At 41.5% G+C, this 18,451-nt stretch overlaps 1 protein-coding gene across 2 annotated transcripts in view; it reads right to left on the bottom strand.

Annotated features, from left to right (window-relative positions):
• Positions 1-1,206: 1,206 nt before the first annotated feature.
• Positions 1,207-18,451, bottom strand: part of myo1e.1 (myosin IE, gene 1) — a 110,983-nt gene continuing 93,738 nt past the window's right edge. Inside the window, exons 20-28 of one of the 2 annotated variants that reach the window (XM_031897669.1) lie at positions 16,717-16,831; positions 15,747-15,916; positions 15,163-15,308; positions 12,210-12,356; positions 10,110-10,270; positions 9,928-10,014; positions 7,806-7,926; positions 3,428-3,597; positions 1,207-2,471 (exon numbers count right to left, since the gene is read on the bottom strand). In XM_031897669.1, the coding sequence (XP_031753529.1) occupies positions 2,395-2,471; positions 3,428-3,597; positions 7,806-7,926; positions 9,928-10,014; positions 10,110-10,270; positions 12,210-12,356; positions 15,163-15,308; positions 15,747-15,916; positions 16,717-16,831 (1,194 nt within the window). In that variant the 3' untranslated portion in view covers positions 1,207-2,394. 2 annotated transcript variants of the gene reach the window in all.

Below are 18,451 nucleotides of genomic sequence, written 5' to 3'. Positions count from 1 at the left end.
GCTGGCGCATCAGAGGATGCCTGTGGGGCTGATGCAGTAGACTGCAATGAGCCGGTCTGAGATTGATCAGAAATACCCTCTGACTGAGATTCAGGGGGGTCTGCAGATGTAACCCGAGTGCTGCAAGATGAGCAAATGGGGTTAGGCTGGGCCTCCTTAAACTTGTTAAGGCACTTAGTGCAGGCAAAATATGAAACTACCGTAGGGAGTTGTCTACCTCCCCTGATAAATAAATCCCCCCTACCTTCAGCCATAATGTAGTAAGTAATGTACTTTTTACCGTGCTGGAGCAAGGATAGAGCGGAGAAGGAGAGAGCTATTAAGCTGCGTGTGCAGTGTAAGGCAAATGGGCGCGAATGGCGATGGCGCGCAGTTCCGCCTGATATAGGGCTTGTATTGCGAGCTGCGTCATCAATAAGTGGACACGCCAGCGTGCGTCGATGACGTCATCGCGCGCGCGTGTCCTGGTTAACGAAGCGAGGCTGAGGTATGGGGTTATCAGGGGGGTACCGCGGTAGCTTACCAATGTAAGAGCTAGTGCGATGCACTTGTCTTGCATGCTCCCCACCGGGAGACTTTCTGCTCCGTGTATATACCTCTAGGGTATCCATCGTAGGGGGCTGACACTTGGAGCACAGGCCGAAGCCTGGCTCAGGTCTCACCCCGGGTGTCGGTGCTAATCACCGACCGATGATGTCCTTTAGTAGGGCCCTGTAGGGCCAGTCCATACCTCCTGTGACGAGGACACAGAAAAAACAGGAAGGCTGTGCGCTGAGCAAGGGGGGATAAAGGGAGAAGGAGTGGCTACAATTCTTACGTCACCACTGTGTCCTGCCTCCTGGTGGGAGGGGCCCTTTACCCCACCGTTCCTGTGTCCCCCTTGGACGTGAGAGAAAACCCACCAACTGTCCCCCCTGATCATGGCCCTGCAGGGACCACATGACCATGCTGATGTGTTCCTCACCCAGTGGGACTTTCAAACTAATCCAATTCATATTTATGCAATTTTCAGCCAGATATTGGTTAGCCAGGCAATATAATTCCCTAAACCTCACAAGAGAAGCAGCTAAGAATGTTTCCCATTTACCCTAAACGGCTTCACAACAAGGAGTAGCTTTTAAAAAAATGAAGAAAAGTTGCTTGTGTAACCAGAACTTCTGCCATACCGAAGGGCCGTTCTGCTTCAGAGAGAACACAAACATTTCATCTTGGTAAAGACAAAATATGTTTATTAATGACTTCCAGGGTTCCCCAACCCATGCAGTATTGGATCAGTATGAAAGTACTGTTAATGTGCTTCATTGTTCTTGCATACACTTCACTTATCTCTCCTATTTCTGCTCTACAATCCTGCACATACACACCACTTGCTCATCTTACCAACACCCAATGCCCAGCAAGTCTGCAAACTGGGACACACATACACAGCGCCTCCTACTGGACTCTTCCTTATCCCAGGTTGGGAAGCCCATGGCACAGCCTGGGGCAATAAAGCGAGTGAGCATCAATCAGGGGAAGCTTTCTGTTCATTTGATTTCAGGAAATGCCTCTTACCAATTGCATTTCCTTCGTAAGCACCAGCAGATGATAAAAAGCATTAAATACCGAAGTGTGTTTTTTTTCCTAAGTACCTGGTACAGTTATTAAAACTACATTTCCCATAAATACAGTGGAGTACTACATTATACATTCATACATGGGTTCACTTTATATATATATATATATATGTATATACAGTATATAGGATTTGCTATAAAAATGTACAGCTTAAGAGACGTGTCCTGTAACAGGTAATCGCATTCTGACAGTAACATGGTCCAGCCATATTTTAATAAAAGATTATGCAGGATAAACTCATTCAGTTCTCTGCACCCCCAGTCCTGCTGCAACCATGAAGGAACATACAATATTGCTATGAACACTACTTGCCATTCCTGCCAACAGTAAAAATATATATTGCAATGTTTTAGCAGCATCTGAAAGAGTTTCCTTCATCCCAATGCAAACGAAGAATAGAATTGTGCATATACATCATCATCATATAAGTTAAGAACATTATTAAAATTAAAGGCACTTATTATCACAACCCATGCGACAGGCAAACATGTCACTGCGCTATAGGAAACCCAAGCCAACTTTCACTGCCTACTGGTTTCTACTGGCAGGCAGGCCGCAAGCACATTGCTCTGCAATGCATTCTGGGCCACTCTGGCAGAAAAAGTTTTATTTAGGATAAAATACAATAAATATATTTTTTCAGTTCAGTGCTTCGATGATCCATTGTTGCCTTGAATGGTGGGGGTGGCTCCATGAGTACACACAGCATTAGAAGTATAAATGTTCCTGTAGGAGTGTCATAGAGCCCACTCTGCCTTATTCTTCATTCAGTCTATCCTATATTTTGGTAACATAATTGTTGGGGAAAAGTCCCTGTTTGCCTCGTAGTTTTCCTGTCCACCACCCTGAGCTGTCTGCAAATGAGAGAGTTGAAAGATTAACACATAGTGTATTACAGTTAGCGCATCACTGTGTGACTTATAGAACTTACAGTCTCTCAGTTCAGCTTCTAACAATATTAATACTCACTGGGGAATATAATAACAGAGGCAGTCTGGCCTTATTCAGTAAGCAGTTAGAGGAACTGTCTACAACACCAGTTGCTCAATTCTGAATAATCAGCTGCCATCAGTAAGGGCCCTATACAATTAATTCAGCAGGGCCCACCCCTCAGTAGCCGTCAATTATTAATCCACTAATAACCAGGGCCCCCTGTGTGCTGTGTCCTGCCAACAATTAGAGCTGGGGGTCAATGACGTGGTTTGTCAGCTATTTTAGACACCCTGGGTAACTTTGTTAGAGCAATTTTTAAGCCAAAATCAGTGAGATCAAGTGATTCTAGTTCCCCAGAGTGACTATAATAGACCACAAATTTGCTCATTAAGAACATTATGGGGACTCTATTCTGGGGGTGGGCAAACACAAAAATGATATAAATATATTACTTGTTTAAAGTGATACTGACACGAAAAAACAACTTTTTAAAATATGAATCTACATAAAAAGTTGCCTATAGGTCGTGTTGATCATTTTTTGCTGATAGGTTTGCTTTTGTAAGTAATTGTTACTTGAAATCCCAAAACCTGACTGTTTCGCCAGCCTGACTGTCCCTTCTCAGCCTGACAGTTACAGCTTCTAATGCTAACGGCCCCCTGCTGGACAAATATGGCCGCCCCCTCATAGAGGAACAGGGGGGATCAGATAGGGAATGTAAAAGCTTGGACAAATACTTTTATGGCAAAATTATAAATAGCATGCAAAGGCAATGTTATGACAATGTTATAAAAAAGGTTTGATTTCTGTTGTCAGTATCACTTTAATAATAATAATAATAATAATATACTGTATTTAATCATTTCTTTATTTTTACCTTCTTTGATAATTTCAATGATGTCATTGGCATTGAAGCTGAGCTCATCAGTATCCTGTGCATCATATGCATACAGAGCCTTGCACTGAGGCACGTGTGGTTTGGGCTTAGGCTGAGGTTTAGGCCTTCCGCCAGCTGGAGGAGGTCTGTTTGTTGACTGCCGACGGGCACTGCACAAAAAACACAAAATCAAGTCATGTAGCAATCACTATATTTTCCACCAGACCTTTTATTACCCAAGCCTAATGTGCAGTAAGTTACATACACATACCATGTGATCACTGGGCAAGGAGAACATCCCAGCGCTGCAAGGCAGCAATACAACCACTATGCAACAAAGTATTGACTTCTCAGCTTGATTCCCCTTTAAAGCAACAGCAATACCAAAACATGAATTGCTTTATATATATATATATATTTAAATAAAATGTATAGTTGCCCTGCACTTGTAAAAATTCTTGTGTTTGCATCAGAAACTCTACTATAGTATACAGTATATACAAAAGCGTTCAGTGTCGGACTGGCCCTCAGGGATACCAGGAAAATTCCCGGTGGGCCCAGGTGTCAGTGGGCCCTCCTGCTTCTAGCCATTTGGTCTAATTCATGGTCATTACTTATTTTTCTATGGGGACAAAGCAACTAAGTATATAGAAGAATAGATTATAGTATGTAAAGATAAAAAACTAGGAATATATAAAGACTGAGTAAGAAGTGGATGAAGAATTGTTTGGAGAGTGGGCCCCTGGGGTCCCAGTCCGACGCTGGCAGAGTTTCATGGGAAATGGGGCAAATAGGTACAGGTTACACAGCAGATAAAATGGATTTCATTGTTACAGAGGGAAATAAGGTCAAATGCCATTCAGGGCTTTCTACCTCTCTCTTACAAAAAAGGATACTTGTTGCCAAAAACAGTGTATTTGCTGGAACAACAGATACAAACTTTTCAAATCCTCTCTTCTCCCTCTGTATTGCCTTTCAGCACATCCTCACAATCTGCCCCAAAGCTCACCCAACCATTGTCCCACCTGCCCTCCAACCCCCTAAAATATATCAACTGGCGAACAGCATGCTTGACATTACGCAGAATTTTGGATGACCAGCACCCACCTAAAGTCCTTTTACTGGTGCACGTACCTCGACAGCCAATTGCCATTGGTACATTATAGGAAACTGCACAACACTATTTAGGAAATATCTCTTTAAAAAACCTTCATTCCTTGATGGGACAGAGACTTAAAGCTCACAAGACTGACACTGCACGTACAAGACCAATGCTGCTCTGCAGGTTTCTGTAGGTGCATACATGCTCAAAACGCCTACATCTATTGCCTACAATTACCTGGATTCCAACATGGTTACGGAGCTTTGCTAAATGTCAGTATGTTATTCTATTTGTACTGTTCTATTTGCAGTGCTCTAATACAGAACGCTAAGCACTTAACTCAGCCCCACCAACTGCAACCTGCCAGTGCTGAACAGATTTCTGCTTAGGAATGGGATCAGAGATTTCAATTGGCCTTTACCATCTCTTTCCTGAGCAGAGAAACAGCAGAACAGTTAACTGTTTCCTATCTGAGTTTATCTATCTGGCCACAGTCAGAGGAACTGACCAGCAGGTGGCACTGTTACAAAATTCATTATATTAGCAGGTAAAAATGTCTTAATGTTAAGAATGGGGTATGACTTATATTGGGCTTTGGACCAATCAGACTGACACATTAAGCATGCCAGGTCACAAGGAGTTGCCACAGGGAATCAAACCAGAGTCTCTTAAATGAGACCCCACATTAAAGACTGATCCCGTCACCCCTAGGCCAATAGCTTAGTTGCATTAAAACCAAAACATATCTCCTGCCACATATACCCATGCCACAGCAAATGCCAGAACATAAACTTAAAGAGCAGTTTTTACTTGGTCTTTAGCTTTTTAGGATCACACACAAGAGAACAAGTAACCAAAGCGCTGGTGTCAGAAGTTTTGCTGACAGAAAGATAATAATACACTTACAATCATCTTTTAAACGGAGTTCCCATTTCCTTTAAAATGGTATTTCTCAGCAACAAATCCTGGAATTTGAACATATGGGCAAACATATAACTTCTCTAACCCTGTGAACTCCCCATCTTGGGACGAGTCTGCATTTCATTAAGCTGCTGTGGCTGTTACTCGCACAATTCCACCTAATCCTTTCATCACATGGCACAAAGATGGAATCCAACCCTTGCAGGCTGCTTCAAAGCCTCTGCTATGTCTACTGTATGGGCCTGGAGACGCTAAAGCAGTTTCCTAATTGTGAAACGTGTCATTTTCTGCATGATTCCTTTGATATTTTCTTTATTTTTCCTGGAGTCCAACAATCAGCCCTTTTCTTTGTGAACTGCATGTATTTATTTGCTTTAACCACTTCATGTCTGCAAATGCTGCTTTGGTGGTGCTGGTTTTATGGGGGCCTGTGGTTTTACACTGCAGCGCTGCTGTAGCTAAATCAACAATGTCTCAGCCCTAACACCCAGCCTTGGTTAAAAGCAGCTGCTGAGCACAATGTTTCTTTCACTTCCACTGAGATCTCTTGGTTTTCCCCACTCTTCCTACCCCAGTTTCATTTTCTTTAGCTGCAACAGGATTTAAGCAGTGGAAAATAACCTTTTAATCTAGTAATCATGCAGGATTACTGCTTTTTCTGCTATTTAGATCATTATATCTCACAGAGCAGGCAGGAGAACTACCTAAGGCCTGTGGCTGCCATTATGCTCAGCCAGAAAACAGTAACATTTTAAAGCCCCTAATTGCCTGTCATGGCTTCCTATGGGATGTAAAATCCACTGTAAAATCCACTGACTAAGGCTGACGTGATTGTGAAAAAAACAAACTTCTGAGATAAAAATACAAGGTAGGTAATACAAGGTCAGATTTACTAATTTGCACTTTGACTAAGTACTACCTCATAAACTATTATGTATTTCCACTGCTTGAACACTCCAGACCAAATCAGAAGCTAATCGGCCAATGCTACTTGTCGCGCTACTAAAATAGACAATGGTGGTCTCTACGTGTGTTTTAGCAGAGGCAATTCTCAGTATTGTCTATGACAGGGTATTTTCTGGCTTTAGTAGCCGTGACAAGTAGCTGCTGCTAAGTAGCTCTGTGCCTTCTCCCTAAGGTGGCCATACACGGGCAGATTTCAGCTGCCAATTCAGGTCCCCCAACAAAATGGGTACCCCTGACAGGCCTACGCAAACTAAAATTTACCAGATCTCCATAGACTGGTTTGGTTTTCCCATCAGCTCCAAAATGCCTTTACACTGGCAACAAAAGCAATCGCTGGTAGAAAGGCCTACACATCTCTTTCCAGAGTCGTGTAAGGTTGCCTGCAGGAGGAAACCGCACTTTGGAAAGCCAAAGCATTGTGTAGGCCCTCCCACTGGTCATTCCCTTTGTTGCTGGTGCAAATGCATTTCCCAGAAATTAGTCATTCGAGGTAGCAGGAGACTAAATCTCTCCGTGGGACATTAGCCTTAAGTTCCCCATACACGGGCCGATTCTAGCTGCTGATATCGGTCCCTTAGTCCGATTCAGCAGCTAATTGGCCCATGTATGGGCACTACCGACGGGCCTGCATGACCTATATCTTTCCTGAAATCAGCCAGATCTCAATCAGGTTAGAAAAACTAGTCGGATCGGGGACCGCATTGGTTCGTTGATGCGGTCCCCAGACTGACTTTGCCTATACCCGCCGTAATAATTCCCGCCGAAATGCCATCCCACCGGCGAAAATGTAAATCACTGGTGGGATGGCATATCGGGGAGATTAGTCGCCCGCGACAAGGGAGATTTGTTGCGCGACAACTAATCTCCCCGTGTGCCACGGCCCTTAAGGACCAAGGAACAATCTCATCAAAGCCGATAAGAAAGAGGCTACCTACACGATCCAATCATCCAGTTTGCTATTTGACTAAATAAAAGTACAATTTTTACTTCCACCCAGTGGCCACAATCTGATCATTTTTATGTTGAATTAAACTGTTATACACAAACCCAAAACTGGGCTGATTTGATTATTTGGTCTTGGGCTATAAATTGTGTCCTAGTAAATGACTATGAAGCCCACTGGGAGAGGTCTGATGGAAGTTCTCCTTCAATTTTCAAACCTATTATTTTGGCCCTCATATATGGGACAATAAACTGCTAACTTGTTATGGCCTGACTTGGCAGCAAATGTCTGCCTCTGTATGACCAGCTTTAGACACCTACAGCATCAAAAGTTCTTTGAGATGTATATAAAATAATCCTTACCCAGCAACCCCTTGGTCGGGCACTCTGAGAAAGTCAAGGCTTTGTGGTTGCTGTGGATTTCTGGTTGAAGATCCAGTGACTTGCCTTGGTAAGGTTGGGTGGTCCGCAGAGGAATGAGACATTCGAGAGTTGTTATATGGTCTGGCTGCTTTTGGTGGTTGATGCCCAAATGGAGGGTTCATTATAATTCCATTCTGATGTGCTCCTTAGTTTAACAGCAATAATAAGAGAGTTTCCCTCAGTTTTCAATATAAAATTATGCTAAATAAGCAGTGTTTTAGCATCCGGCAAACATAATTCCTAAACATATCTGTAACATATATATAGTTCCATGTATGCAGCTGTGTATAACACAGGCAGCAAGCAATTCTTTAGAATGAGAACCTCTGGCTCAAATCAAACACAGAATGAGTATTACTTATCTGTTTATGATCTGAAGGAGGAACACACAGCTGATATTTCTTTTGCATCCCTTCCATGTCACTGTGGATAGGCAGTATGCCCCTCTCACACGGGAGGTAGGACCTGTACCATAGGCAATTAAAATGAATCCTTATCTATAGGACCACCTACTCACCACTGTTATATTTTGTCCTACTGGACAGAGAAGTAGGATCTCCCTCCTCACCCTTTTGTGAATCTAAATGGAAGTGCAACACAGTTTTGGTTTTTCTTTTTGACTTTTTTTTGTTTATTTTTTTACTTCTGTGCGGACAGAGAGGGAGGATTCCCAGGTAATGGAGAATTTACCTGAAACCCCAATACACACATTATGCAAACTGTCTCCTATTGGGAAGAAATGCAGGTGTGGTCATACCCATGTATGTGCTAAAATAGCTCCCCTGCTGTATGCCCAGCCATGCCCAGTATTCAGATTAGTGCTTATTGGGAAGGTATACAGGTGTGTTCCTGCCTGTGAGCTAATTGAGCTCCCCTTCTCCTATGTTTTTGTAAGCTTAGAAGGACTGGACTGATGTCAGACAAAAGGGCCATGGGTATGGATATGGGTTAGTGATAAAGCCTGAATTCAGTGAGTATGGTTCCTCAGAATCCACTGTGTGTTTGAAATGCTCAGTGCACTGCTATCTGGTAAGGTGCATGTGTCCCTCTGGGGCTCTCTCCTCTTACTGTTGATATCTAAAACTGTTATTTGTGAGCCAGCCTCTGTGCAGACACAGTGTATATTTGGGCTTTTATTATGCAAGGTGTTTCCAGGACAGGCTGGGGGTTTGTACTACTGTGGCAGCATATTATCTCCTTCCTTTCTCACTATAAGTCTGCACCTTACAAGCAGCCTTTTCTGGGGTTCCAAATGAAGTCTTCATGCTGCTGACAGCCAATGCTATCTAGTTGGGCACTTGGGTTGGGTACATGGCTCCAGCACTAGTGATAAATGTATCAGAATTGTGGCTAGATAATGGTGTGGATAATCTGGCCTGCTGGTGGTTGCTGGGGTGGTAACACTAGTGAGCTGGCCAGTGTCAGAGTTATGACTGTGGCACTAGTGGGTGGCTGTGACAGTTGTCTTGTTTTGCAGAGGGTCCTTCCCAGCTGGGGCTGCATGTATTGGCAACCATAGTGTGGAAGTCCCTCTAGTCTGTGAGGGGACCCTTGTAGCAGGGAATAGTCTGTTTTCATTCTGTGATGCTTGATTCTTATCTTATGCCATATTTGGTAGATTGGAATTTGTAGCTTTTGTTGTCAGTACAGGGGATTACATGATTAAACAATACAGGGGGCCAGTTAAACTCAGTACTGATACCATTTAAATCTTACACAAAGGTAAATAGTCACAGCAGCCAGACAGGTGGGGGGCCACACAGAGGGGGATCACAGGCTGCTTATGGTGGTAAAGCATTATGGACTCTCATTTTCAGGGGCTATACATTATCAGCTTCCCCGTTTCATGGCTGTACTGCTGGTCTTGTTGTTTTATCTTTTTAGCATCTGTTAGTTTTATTGTATGTATTCCCACCTCTTATTGTTTAGAGGCATGACTTGGTAGATCCCATCTGTACTGACATGGAAGGAATGCAAAAGAAAATGAGAATTTCACCAACCTTCATATCGTAAATTCTGTTTTTTACGGTGTCTGGACTAGAAGAAATTGAATTCATAATATGAAGGTAAGCAAAATTCTCATTTTGCATTCTATTACAGGTTCACAGCATGACAACATACAATGAAAGGGAGGAGAATATATTACCTGGTGGTGGTGGGGCAGCTCTGATTGGGTAAGACTTAGATTTACTAGCATTGCCTCTTCCATTTGTAATGTTCCGTCTGGTTGGACCTGAAATCATGAAATATGACACTCTGTTTAAGATTGCAAAGAATTTCTTTGGAAATAGGGATGTTGATGATTTAGAATTAAGTGGCTTTGCTTACGGGAGTTCTTCGGCAGGCCTTGTCCAATGCTGACCTGGAGCACCTTGCTACTGTGTTTCAACACTGCTAAATCTCCAAATCCTTGAATAAACTGCACTTGGCGGGAGCCAGCCCCTCCGCTCCATGGGCCCCAGTTTTCCTTTTTTAACTTCATATCAAGACTGTTATATATGAAAAAAAATACATTTTTTTGTGAATGGAGAATCTAGTAAAGCGTTAATACAACACAACTGCAAAGGAAACAGATGAATCTTATGGTGTTCTGCCTGAGATACATCAATAAAACAGTAGTTTCAGTTACATTCAGGCTCAATTAATCATTTACTGTTATTAAAGGAGAAGGAAAGGTAAAAACTAAGTAAGCTTTATCAGAAAGGTCTATGTAAATACAGCCATAAGCACTTACAGAAAAGAAACACAGGATGTCTTGTCTCCTTTTGTGTACACATGTTCTTCTGTGTCAGACTCCCTGCTCTCAGAAAAATTCTTCAGGGCACGGCATGAGCCTGCTCAGTTTGCTCCTCTCTCCCGCTCTTCTGCTCTCTTGCTTCCCCTCCCAACTGTGCTGTGTAATCTGATCTACCAGCAGCATTGAAGCTACTGAGAACAAGCTAAATACAGATTAAATATAGAGTTCTAGCTTGCACTATTGTGACTAATTTATTGGCAATAAAAAGCCAAAATGCCTTTCCATCTCTTTTAGGGCTCTGGCACACGGGGAAATTAGTCGCCTGCGACAAAACTCCCTGTTCGCGGGCGACTAATCTCCCCGAGTTGCCATGACCCGCCATCCCACCGGCAAACATGTAAGTCGCCGGCGGGATGGCACACGCGGCGGCGTGAACAACCTAAAGCAATCAGACAGCAATTATCTCTGATCAGCCAACTTCAGGATAGTTTGCCATACAACCAGCAGCTCTTTGCTTGATTTACCCCCACTCAAATGGAGGTTAAATAGGAATGATCTGCTTATTATACCCCTGGGCTTACAAGGCAAAATTTTGGGCCCATACATTGGTCAATAAGCTGCTGACTTTTGTATATATTTGGAACTTTGAACCTAAAACCAAATAATTTAATTGATGTAGACTTAAGAGCAAACTCTCCTTCATCCATGTAGGATAGACCCACTGCAGAGACAAAGAGCACTTTTTGCTTAGAGACTCCATGGGCCTATACCTACACTTCTGATTGCTTTTAAATAGTGTCCAGGGGGCCAGGTTCTCTTTTGGGTCCTTGGCGACCCGACCCAGTACTGCCTGACACCTGCAAAATGAGGCATCTACAGCAGAATGAGGAGTGGGTGTGTTTCACTCTCTACTCATGTTTCCCCTCCTTATCTGTGCCTAACTTGCTCTGTTCAGCAACTGACCAATGACGCTCCAGTGATCCTGTGCTTTTTTCAAGTCTGTTATAGGACAGTAACTGCTTTTGGTTTTTTTTCAAGTCTAGTACAAAGCAGTCCCCTGGTTTTTTTCATATCAGGACGGCCATTGGCCCTGAAGGTTTCTGGGTGCTGTGATCAGAGCTCATTTCAGGGGAATAGCAAAAGATATAGCAAAATACAAAAGCTTCTAATTAAAAAACAGCAGATCATTTTTAATGGCTTTATATTGCAAATGTATTTAATTTGGAACATATCACACACAAATATTATGATAGTTGACTATACAACCCCTTTAAGTGTGCTTTGATTGCTATAGGTTAATAAAATGCACCAATGAATTCCTGTCCGAGATGAAATAAAAATAGAAATGAAAGACAGTTCAGTAAGTTAATAGGCTAGACCCTCTGCTCCCTAAAACATGATGAATTAACAAGGTTCATTATAAAAACTGACTCCATCTGCCCTTATGTACCTAGCTTTATATGAATGGATACAGTAGGAACAACCAATAAAAAACACAAAACATGTTAGTTCATAAATAAATGGCTATAGGATGCCAGATGAATAAATATTTTTCCTATATGATCAGACTGGGTCTGTAATTTTGACCAGTCTAATGAACTAATTAGTTACTAGCACCATTCTTACACAACTATAAGGTTATATGCATTTCATTATAAACATATAATGCCTCCCAAAAAAAGTTTACTTACATATTGTTAAATTTTAGAGGTAGTTTCCTTTGCGTCTTTTCCTCATAATGCTTAGATAAAAGACTTATGAATTCCGTTTTGAATAGTGATTCCAGCAGGCTGTCATATTCTTGTTCATGGAGTATAAAGAAATCATCTTGCATAGTGCTGTAAAGAAATGACCCAGAGTAGATCAGTAGTCTGATTCACACAAGGCATTGTGCACTGTAACATGTATCTACGAACTGTCACAATCCTAGCAAAACCATATGAGCCACGTGTAGCTAAAATGATTGTAGCTCACCACAGTAATGGTACATTCTTTAAGGAAGAAACTACATGGGGAATTAATCTAGTTTTGCTGAATACACTAGGGATATGCTTTCACAATAACTTTCCACACACAAGAAATCTTAGGGTGGCTGTACCTCAAATCACATGTTGTGCATATGTCACTGTAAGCAAGGGAGACAAGGGAGTTTTGTATATTTGGAAAACAAAGACCCACAAGAAGGATGTTTGCATGTATCAGTACCTCAACATTCAACCAAAGACAAAGGTTGACAAGCTGTTGTGTAGCTGAAGTAACAGCCATATAGATATCATACAGGGCATTTTTAGGTGGTGATTTGCCTGGAGTTGGGGAAGAGTAAAAACAGGATATTGGCACAAAGTGACCGAGGGCTGTACCAGATGGAGCAAGTGTTACATATACCATCAAATATATTCATCTAGCTTTAGCATTGCATTACTGCTCCACCCAAAATACAGGTAAAAGCCCCTACAACACTGAAATTCCAACATGTGAAATACAGACAAATGGTTGCATAACCCTGATCATTCATACCAATAAGACTTATTACTTTACTACTAAGCGCATGAAACATATTGTCTGGCTTCGTGGAACTGAACAGAAGAAACACAAATCCTGGTGAGTATTTGGGAAACTGTGTATTAAAATAGCAGGGACATAATATTTATAGGGTTATTAAAAGATGAATAGAGTAAGTCACAATTTTGGACCTAGTCCAGAACAAAAACTGGAAAGTCATAAAAGAGAAGTGGATAATGAAATATTCCTTTATAGCCAAATTCTTGCATCAGGTATAGTCACGGATGATGTAATGCAGCTCAGCTAGAAAGTTTTTGGAGAGCAGTGTAATTCCTATTATAGTGGAGCTGAGAATAATGAAACACCAACATGACAGTTCCCTTTGTAGTGGAGATTTGCTATTCTCTTTAATGACACATGTACACACAATACACATTTAAGTCACATAGAGGGAAAATGGTATTAGGGCACTTTAAGTAAAGTAAAGGCTGCCTTTGGAATCCCAAACACAAAAGCAAGAGCAGATGTCACTACTCTGTGCCAGAAGGGTGAGAAAATATAAAATAGTTTCACAGATTTTTTTGCTCCTATGCAGACTTTTCCTTGGATCCTTACACTGACTTACTCATGGCGACAGGGCCACAATGTTTTACAGATGTTCCCGGCTACACATCAGCTTTCCGAAGCCATCACAGCAAGTGTGCAGATTTAAAGCTTCTTCGATTCACTGCCTTAACCGGTTTTGCATATAAGAGATTTATAAGGTGCATTAAAAGCTACAGACACTAAAATACCCATATGTTTACCTCTTTTTCCCCTTTACTTTTGCATATTACTGTTAACTCAATTTACGATTTACTAGATCTTTACTCAGAAATCTCATTAAATATCACATGCCCGTCCTTATTTATTTGTAATCTGGGTAAACCAGGAACTGTAATGTTCTGAAAGCCCATGATGGTTAACAAGATGCTTGGAATCGCTTCCCTTTATCACAGGCATTACTGTGATTACTGAAAGAGGAGCAATACTGTTGCCTAAAGAGCTATTGATTACATGGGTGCCAAAAACAGCCAGAATCTTTATGTAGGTCAAACTCTGTCTCTCACCATACCAGAGTGAAATAGCTCAGGTCTATTCAGTGCTAAGTCACGTAGTACTGGCAGAATGTCAAACTAAAGGTGGCCATACACAGGCCCATTCTAGCTGCCAATATCGGTCCCTTAGACCGTTTTGGCAGCTTATCAGCCCGTGTAGGGGCACTAACGACAGGCCTGCCAGATATTGATTGGGCAGGTTAAAAAATTGAGTTGGATCGGGGACCGCATCGGCTTGTTGATGTGGTTCCCGAACCAACAGCACCTATTACTGTCGTTCTAATTGGAATTAGCCTGAATTTGCTCGATATCGCCCACCCGTAGGTGGGATATCGATAGAAGATCCGCACACTTGGCGTCCTTGCAGATCTTAACGTGTATGGCCACCTTAAGTTATCAACAGTGTTACATGAACACACATTTATGTATGGGGCAATACAATGGAAATATGATAACTCAATGAGTACAATGAAGAGCAGACAAGTTTTTTAGTGCATCCCATATCCCACAATAGAGGTACAAGTAATTTTCTTGCTTTGCCTGCCAGGATAGCGCAGGGGGTAGGTTTAACAAACACTAAGGACTCTGGCACACGGGGGAGATTAGTGAACTCCCTGTTCACGGGCGACTAATCTCCCCGAGTTGCCTACCCCTGCCATCCCACCGGCGAACATGTAAGTCGCCGGCGGGATGGCACATGCGGCGACGCGATTTCGCGCAAATCGCCGAAAATGACTCGCGAGTCTTTTTCGTCGATTTCCGGAAATCGCCCCGCCGCGTCTGCCATCCCGCCGGCGACTTACATGTTCGCCGGTGGGATGGCAGGGGTAGGCAACTCGGGGAGATTAGTCTCCCGCGAACAGGGAGTTAATCGCGGGCGACTAATCTCCCCCGTGTGCCAGAGCCCTAAAAGTGTAAATGCTAAGTTTAATACTGTAGGTTCCTGACAACAAAAAGGTGACAAAGGGAATGTAATGCACACATACATACAAAAATACCAATGTATCTTAATTTCATAATCTAAAAATCTAAAGTAGTCACTTACCTCAAAGAGACAGAGAGAATACGTTCTACGTCAATCTTCTTTTTTAAAACTTCTTTCACCAGCCCCTTCTCCGGACCCTGTTTCATCTTGTCCCGCCCAATCAGGTACACAGATTTTGGGGTTAAAATAAGATCCCGTTTCACACCCTGAAAAACAAACATGCCATGTCTAGTAATTTACTGTCTCTGGAACAGGGAATTCCTCTCAGCTACAAGTCTTAAGACCTTGTATAAACCATCCAAATCAATAGAAAGAAATTCAGATGACAAAAAATTCTGAAAAAAGTAGTGGAAAGAACTGGCAATGCTGATATTCACACTGGGAGTCACATATGCTGATTCATTAGAAAGCATAATAATTAGGCTGGATTTCATGGGGGTGATTTCTTGCAATTAACGGTATTGTGCGGCATATTTCTATGCCATTTTTTTTACACTACTTTATAAAAAGGCCCTTAACTGTATCTCTGCCAAGTGAATTGTGTCTGAGACAAGAAAGGCAGCTGATTAGTAAGATTTGTTTGTACAACACAAGCTTTTGTACAGTTGTAGACCCACCAAATGGTAAAGATGCCATTACAATACCTTAGACCTTCTGTCATATTTAGTAACAGTGTCAGCAAAATCAATTTTCTCTCTTTTTCCCACAAACTGCCGAAGCTCTGGGCGCTCATCCATGCCAATGTAGTCACCAATAAAATTTCTGTTAATGCTATTCCGTCTTCTTTCTTTTTTGTTAAGGAACAGGTCAGATGCTAGAAAAAAAAAACATGGTACATTAAACAATTTATGTAACTCATCAGCAAATTAGTAGCATGAATTAGTAGCAATAGTCTTTTGGTGTCTAGTTTGCTATGTAGGTCTAAATGTCAAGACAAACATGTGCATATATTGTAGTTACTGAGGTGTAAATGCATTACCTGTAAAAGAGGGCTATCCAGTTAGAGACCTTTGGCATAGATGCACCTACCCAAGACAAAGCTAGCAGTCAGGGTTGCCTAATGAAGTCCTTAAATGCTCAGAAATGGTTCCTTGTTGCTGTCAGTGTGAATCTTCATTGTAAAATGCCAAATGCCATTCACGCATCATATTCTAAACATCACAGCGGACAGCTCCCAGCTTTGGAAAGAGATGCCCTCCTCCTTTCCTCCAGTGTGAACATATGACAATGTTAGAATTAAGCCAAGGGCCCACACTGACATATAGGGAATGTTTAGTATGTTTAGTAAAGAGGACAGTGAATGACTCCTCTTTGTGAGGCAATGTGTGTTTGGGTGAAAATGTATTAATTAGGCTCAGGTCTGCTCATGGGGAAATGAGCAAATGTATACATACATGGGCTGAAAAGGGGTGTGGGATAATTACAAGGCAAGACTGCCCCCCAAATATTTAATACATCTTTAATATTACCTATCCTTTCCTACCTTCTTATCTCTAACTTGGAAGAGGGAAGTGATCTCACTAACACAATGTCATTCAAAAAGAGACAAAAGGAACTTATGAAATCAAAGAGAAGTTCATAAAAATGGCAAACCCTATAAATGATATTCCATACCTTGCTCTCTCATCTGCACGTATTTCTTCCGTGCAACATACTTCCTCCAGGCTTTCTGAATTGAGCGTGCATAGCCGTCATATTTTCTCTCACGCATCTCCTCCAGCAGAAAGAGCTGTGTAACAATGAGGTTTGCCATTACTACATTGCAAAGAATTGGAGAGCCTCTTTGTTTCTCCTGAGTTAAAGGGGTTGTTCACCTTTAAATTAACTTTTAGTATGATGTACAGAGTGCTATTCTGAGACAATTTGCAACTGGTCTTCATTTTTTATTATTTGCAGTTTTTAAATTATTAGCTTTGTGTTCTCCAGTTAGAATTTCCGAAGTTGTTTGCTAAGATTCAGTTTAACCTAGAAACCAGGCAGTGGTTTGAAAGGGAAACAGGAATATGAATAGAGGAGGGCCTAAAAAGAAGGATAAGTAATAAAAAGTAACAATAACATTGTAGCCCCACAAAGCAATAGTTTTTTGGCTTCTGGGGTCAGTGGCCCCCATTTGAAAGCTGAAAAGGGTCAGAAGAGGAAGAGGAAAATAATCCAACTACAAAAAAGTTTCAAAGTTGCTAAGAATATGACATCATTTAATATATTAAAAGTTAACTGGAGAGTGAATCTCTGTGCTGTTGTCATGATGGAAATGAACATAAACTGAAAGGCTGAATGACTGAGAATCAACAGAATGACCACTTTTCACTCTCCTCTGCTTAAAGCAGCAAATTACCAACATGAATTTTGCCCCTTTACACAACAACCCCAGTTATTGATTGTTCTGTACCTAAAATGTGAATTTAAAATATTCTATGCCTAAAAGTGTTAAGGAGCTACAATGATAAAAAGAATAAGTGAATCAGTTCTATGATACAGGATATGACAGTTGGGTACAAGTAAACCAAGAAAACTCCCATTTGCTTGCTGATGCATTCTTTGTAGGGTCATAGTGCTCTAGATGAAAGCAAAGGCAGAGAATAATGAAACTTTAGAAAAGGCTTAGCTCCCCAAAATATATATTATATATAATAAATATAATATATATATTAGTTATATTTTCTCCCATTGGCAGCCTCCTAAAAAACAGACCACCATTTATCTGGCTTTGTGTAGTGTGGCTTTAAATCCCAAAAAAGTAGAGCTGTCCAACTTAAATATATTACTGAAAGAAATTCTGGGTTTTAGAGAAGATTTAACCGTGCAGTTACAACATATACAAACAATGGTTCAGTGTACTTGGAAGGGAAGTCTAGTCGGCAAATAAAGAAATCTGATCATTGCGGTGTGTTATATGGAACATATGCCAGTTCATTCTGGATTGAAGTCTTTGTGGCTAGGGAGAACTAGGTGGCAAATTGGTCAATGTTGTTTTGTAGCAGGCTGACCTTCTAGAGGCGTGCTTTCAGACAACAATTATATGAACATTATCTCTGGGACATGAAAAAGCAGCACATAATGTTATACAATATACAGGGCTGGTCTCTGTGCTGAGAATAGCCTAATGCTTGCACTTGGGCTGCAGTTAGTCTGATTGCTTCAGAGTGGCAGGTTACCAGCTTATGAGGCAGAGAAATAACAATGTTTTAAAATATTTAAAAACTACTTCCCAGCAAATCACTTGCACCTTCTATTGCCATGATATGTCAGGCTGTGTTCATGCTCCTCTTCATAAAGACTGGGACTTTATAAGCCACAATTTATTCACTAAATCCTTGACCACTTAAAGGGAACCTCTCACCTAAACCTA

Source organism: Xenopus tropicalis, chromosome 3 (genome assembly GCF_000004195.4).
Source record: "Xenopus tropicalis strain Nigerian chromosome 3, UCB_Xtro_10.0, whole genome shotgun sequence".
NCBI classification, from domain to species: Eukaryota; Metazoa; Chordata; class Amphibia; order Anura; family Pipidae; genus Xenopus; species Xenopus tropicalis.
This window is presented reverse-complemented; position numbering and strand designations above follow the sequence as displayed.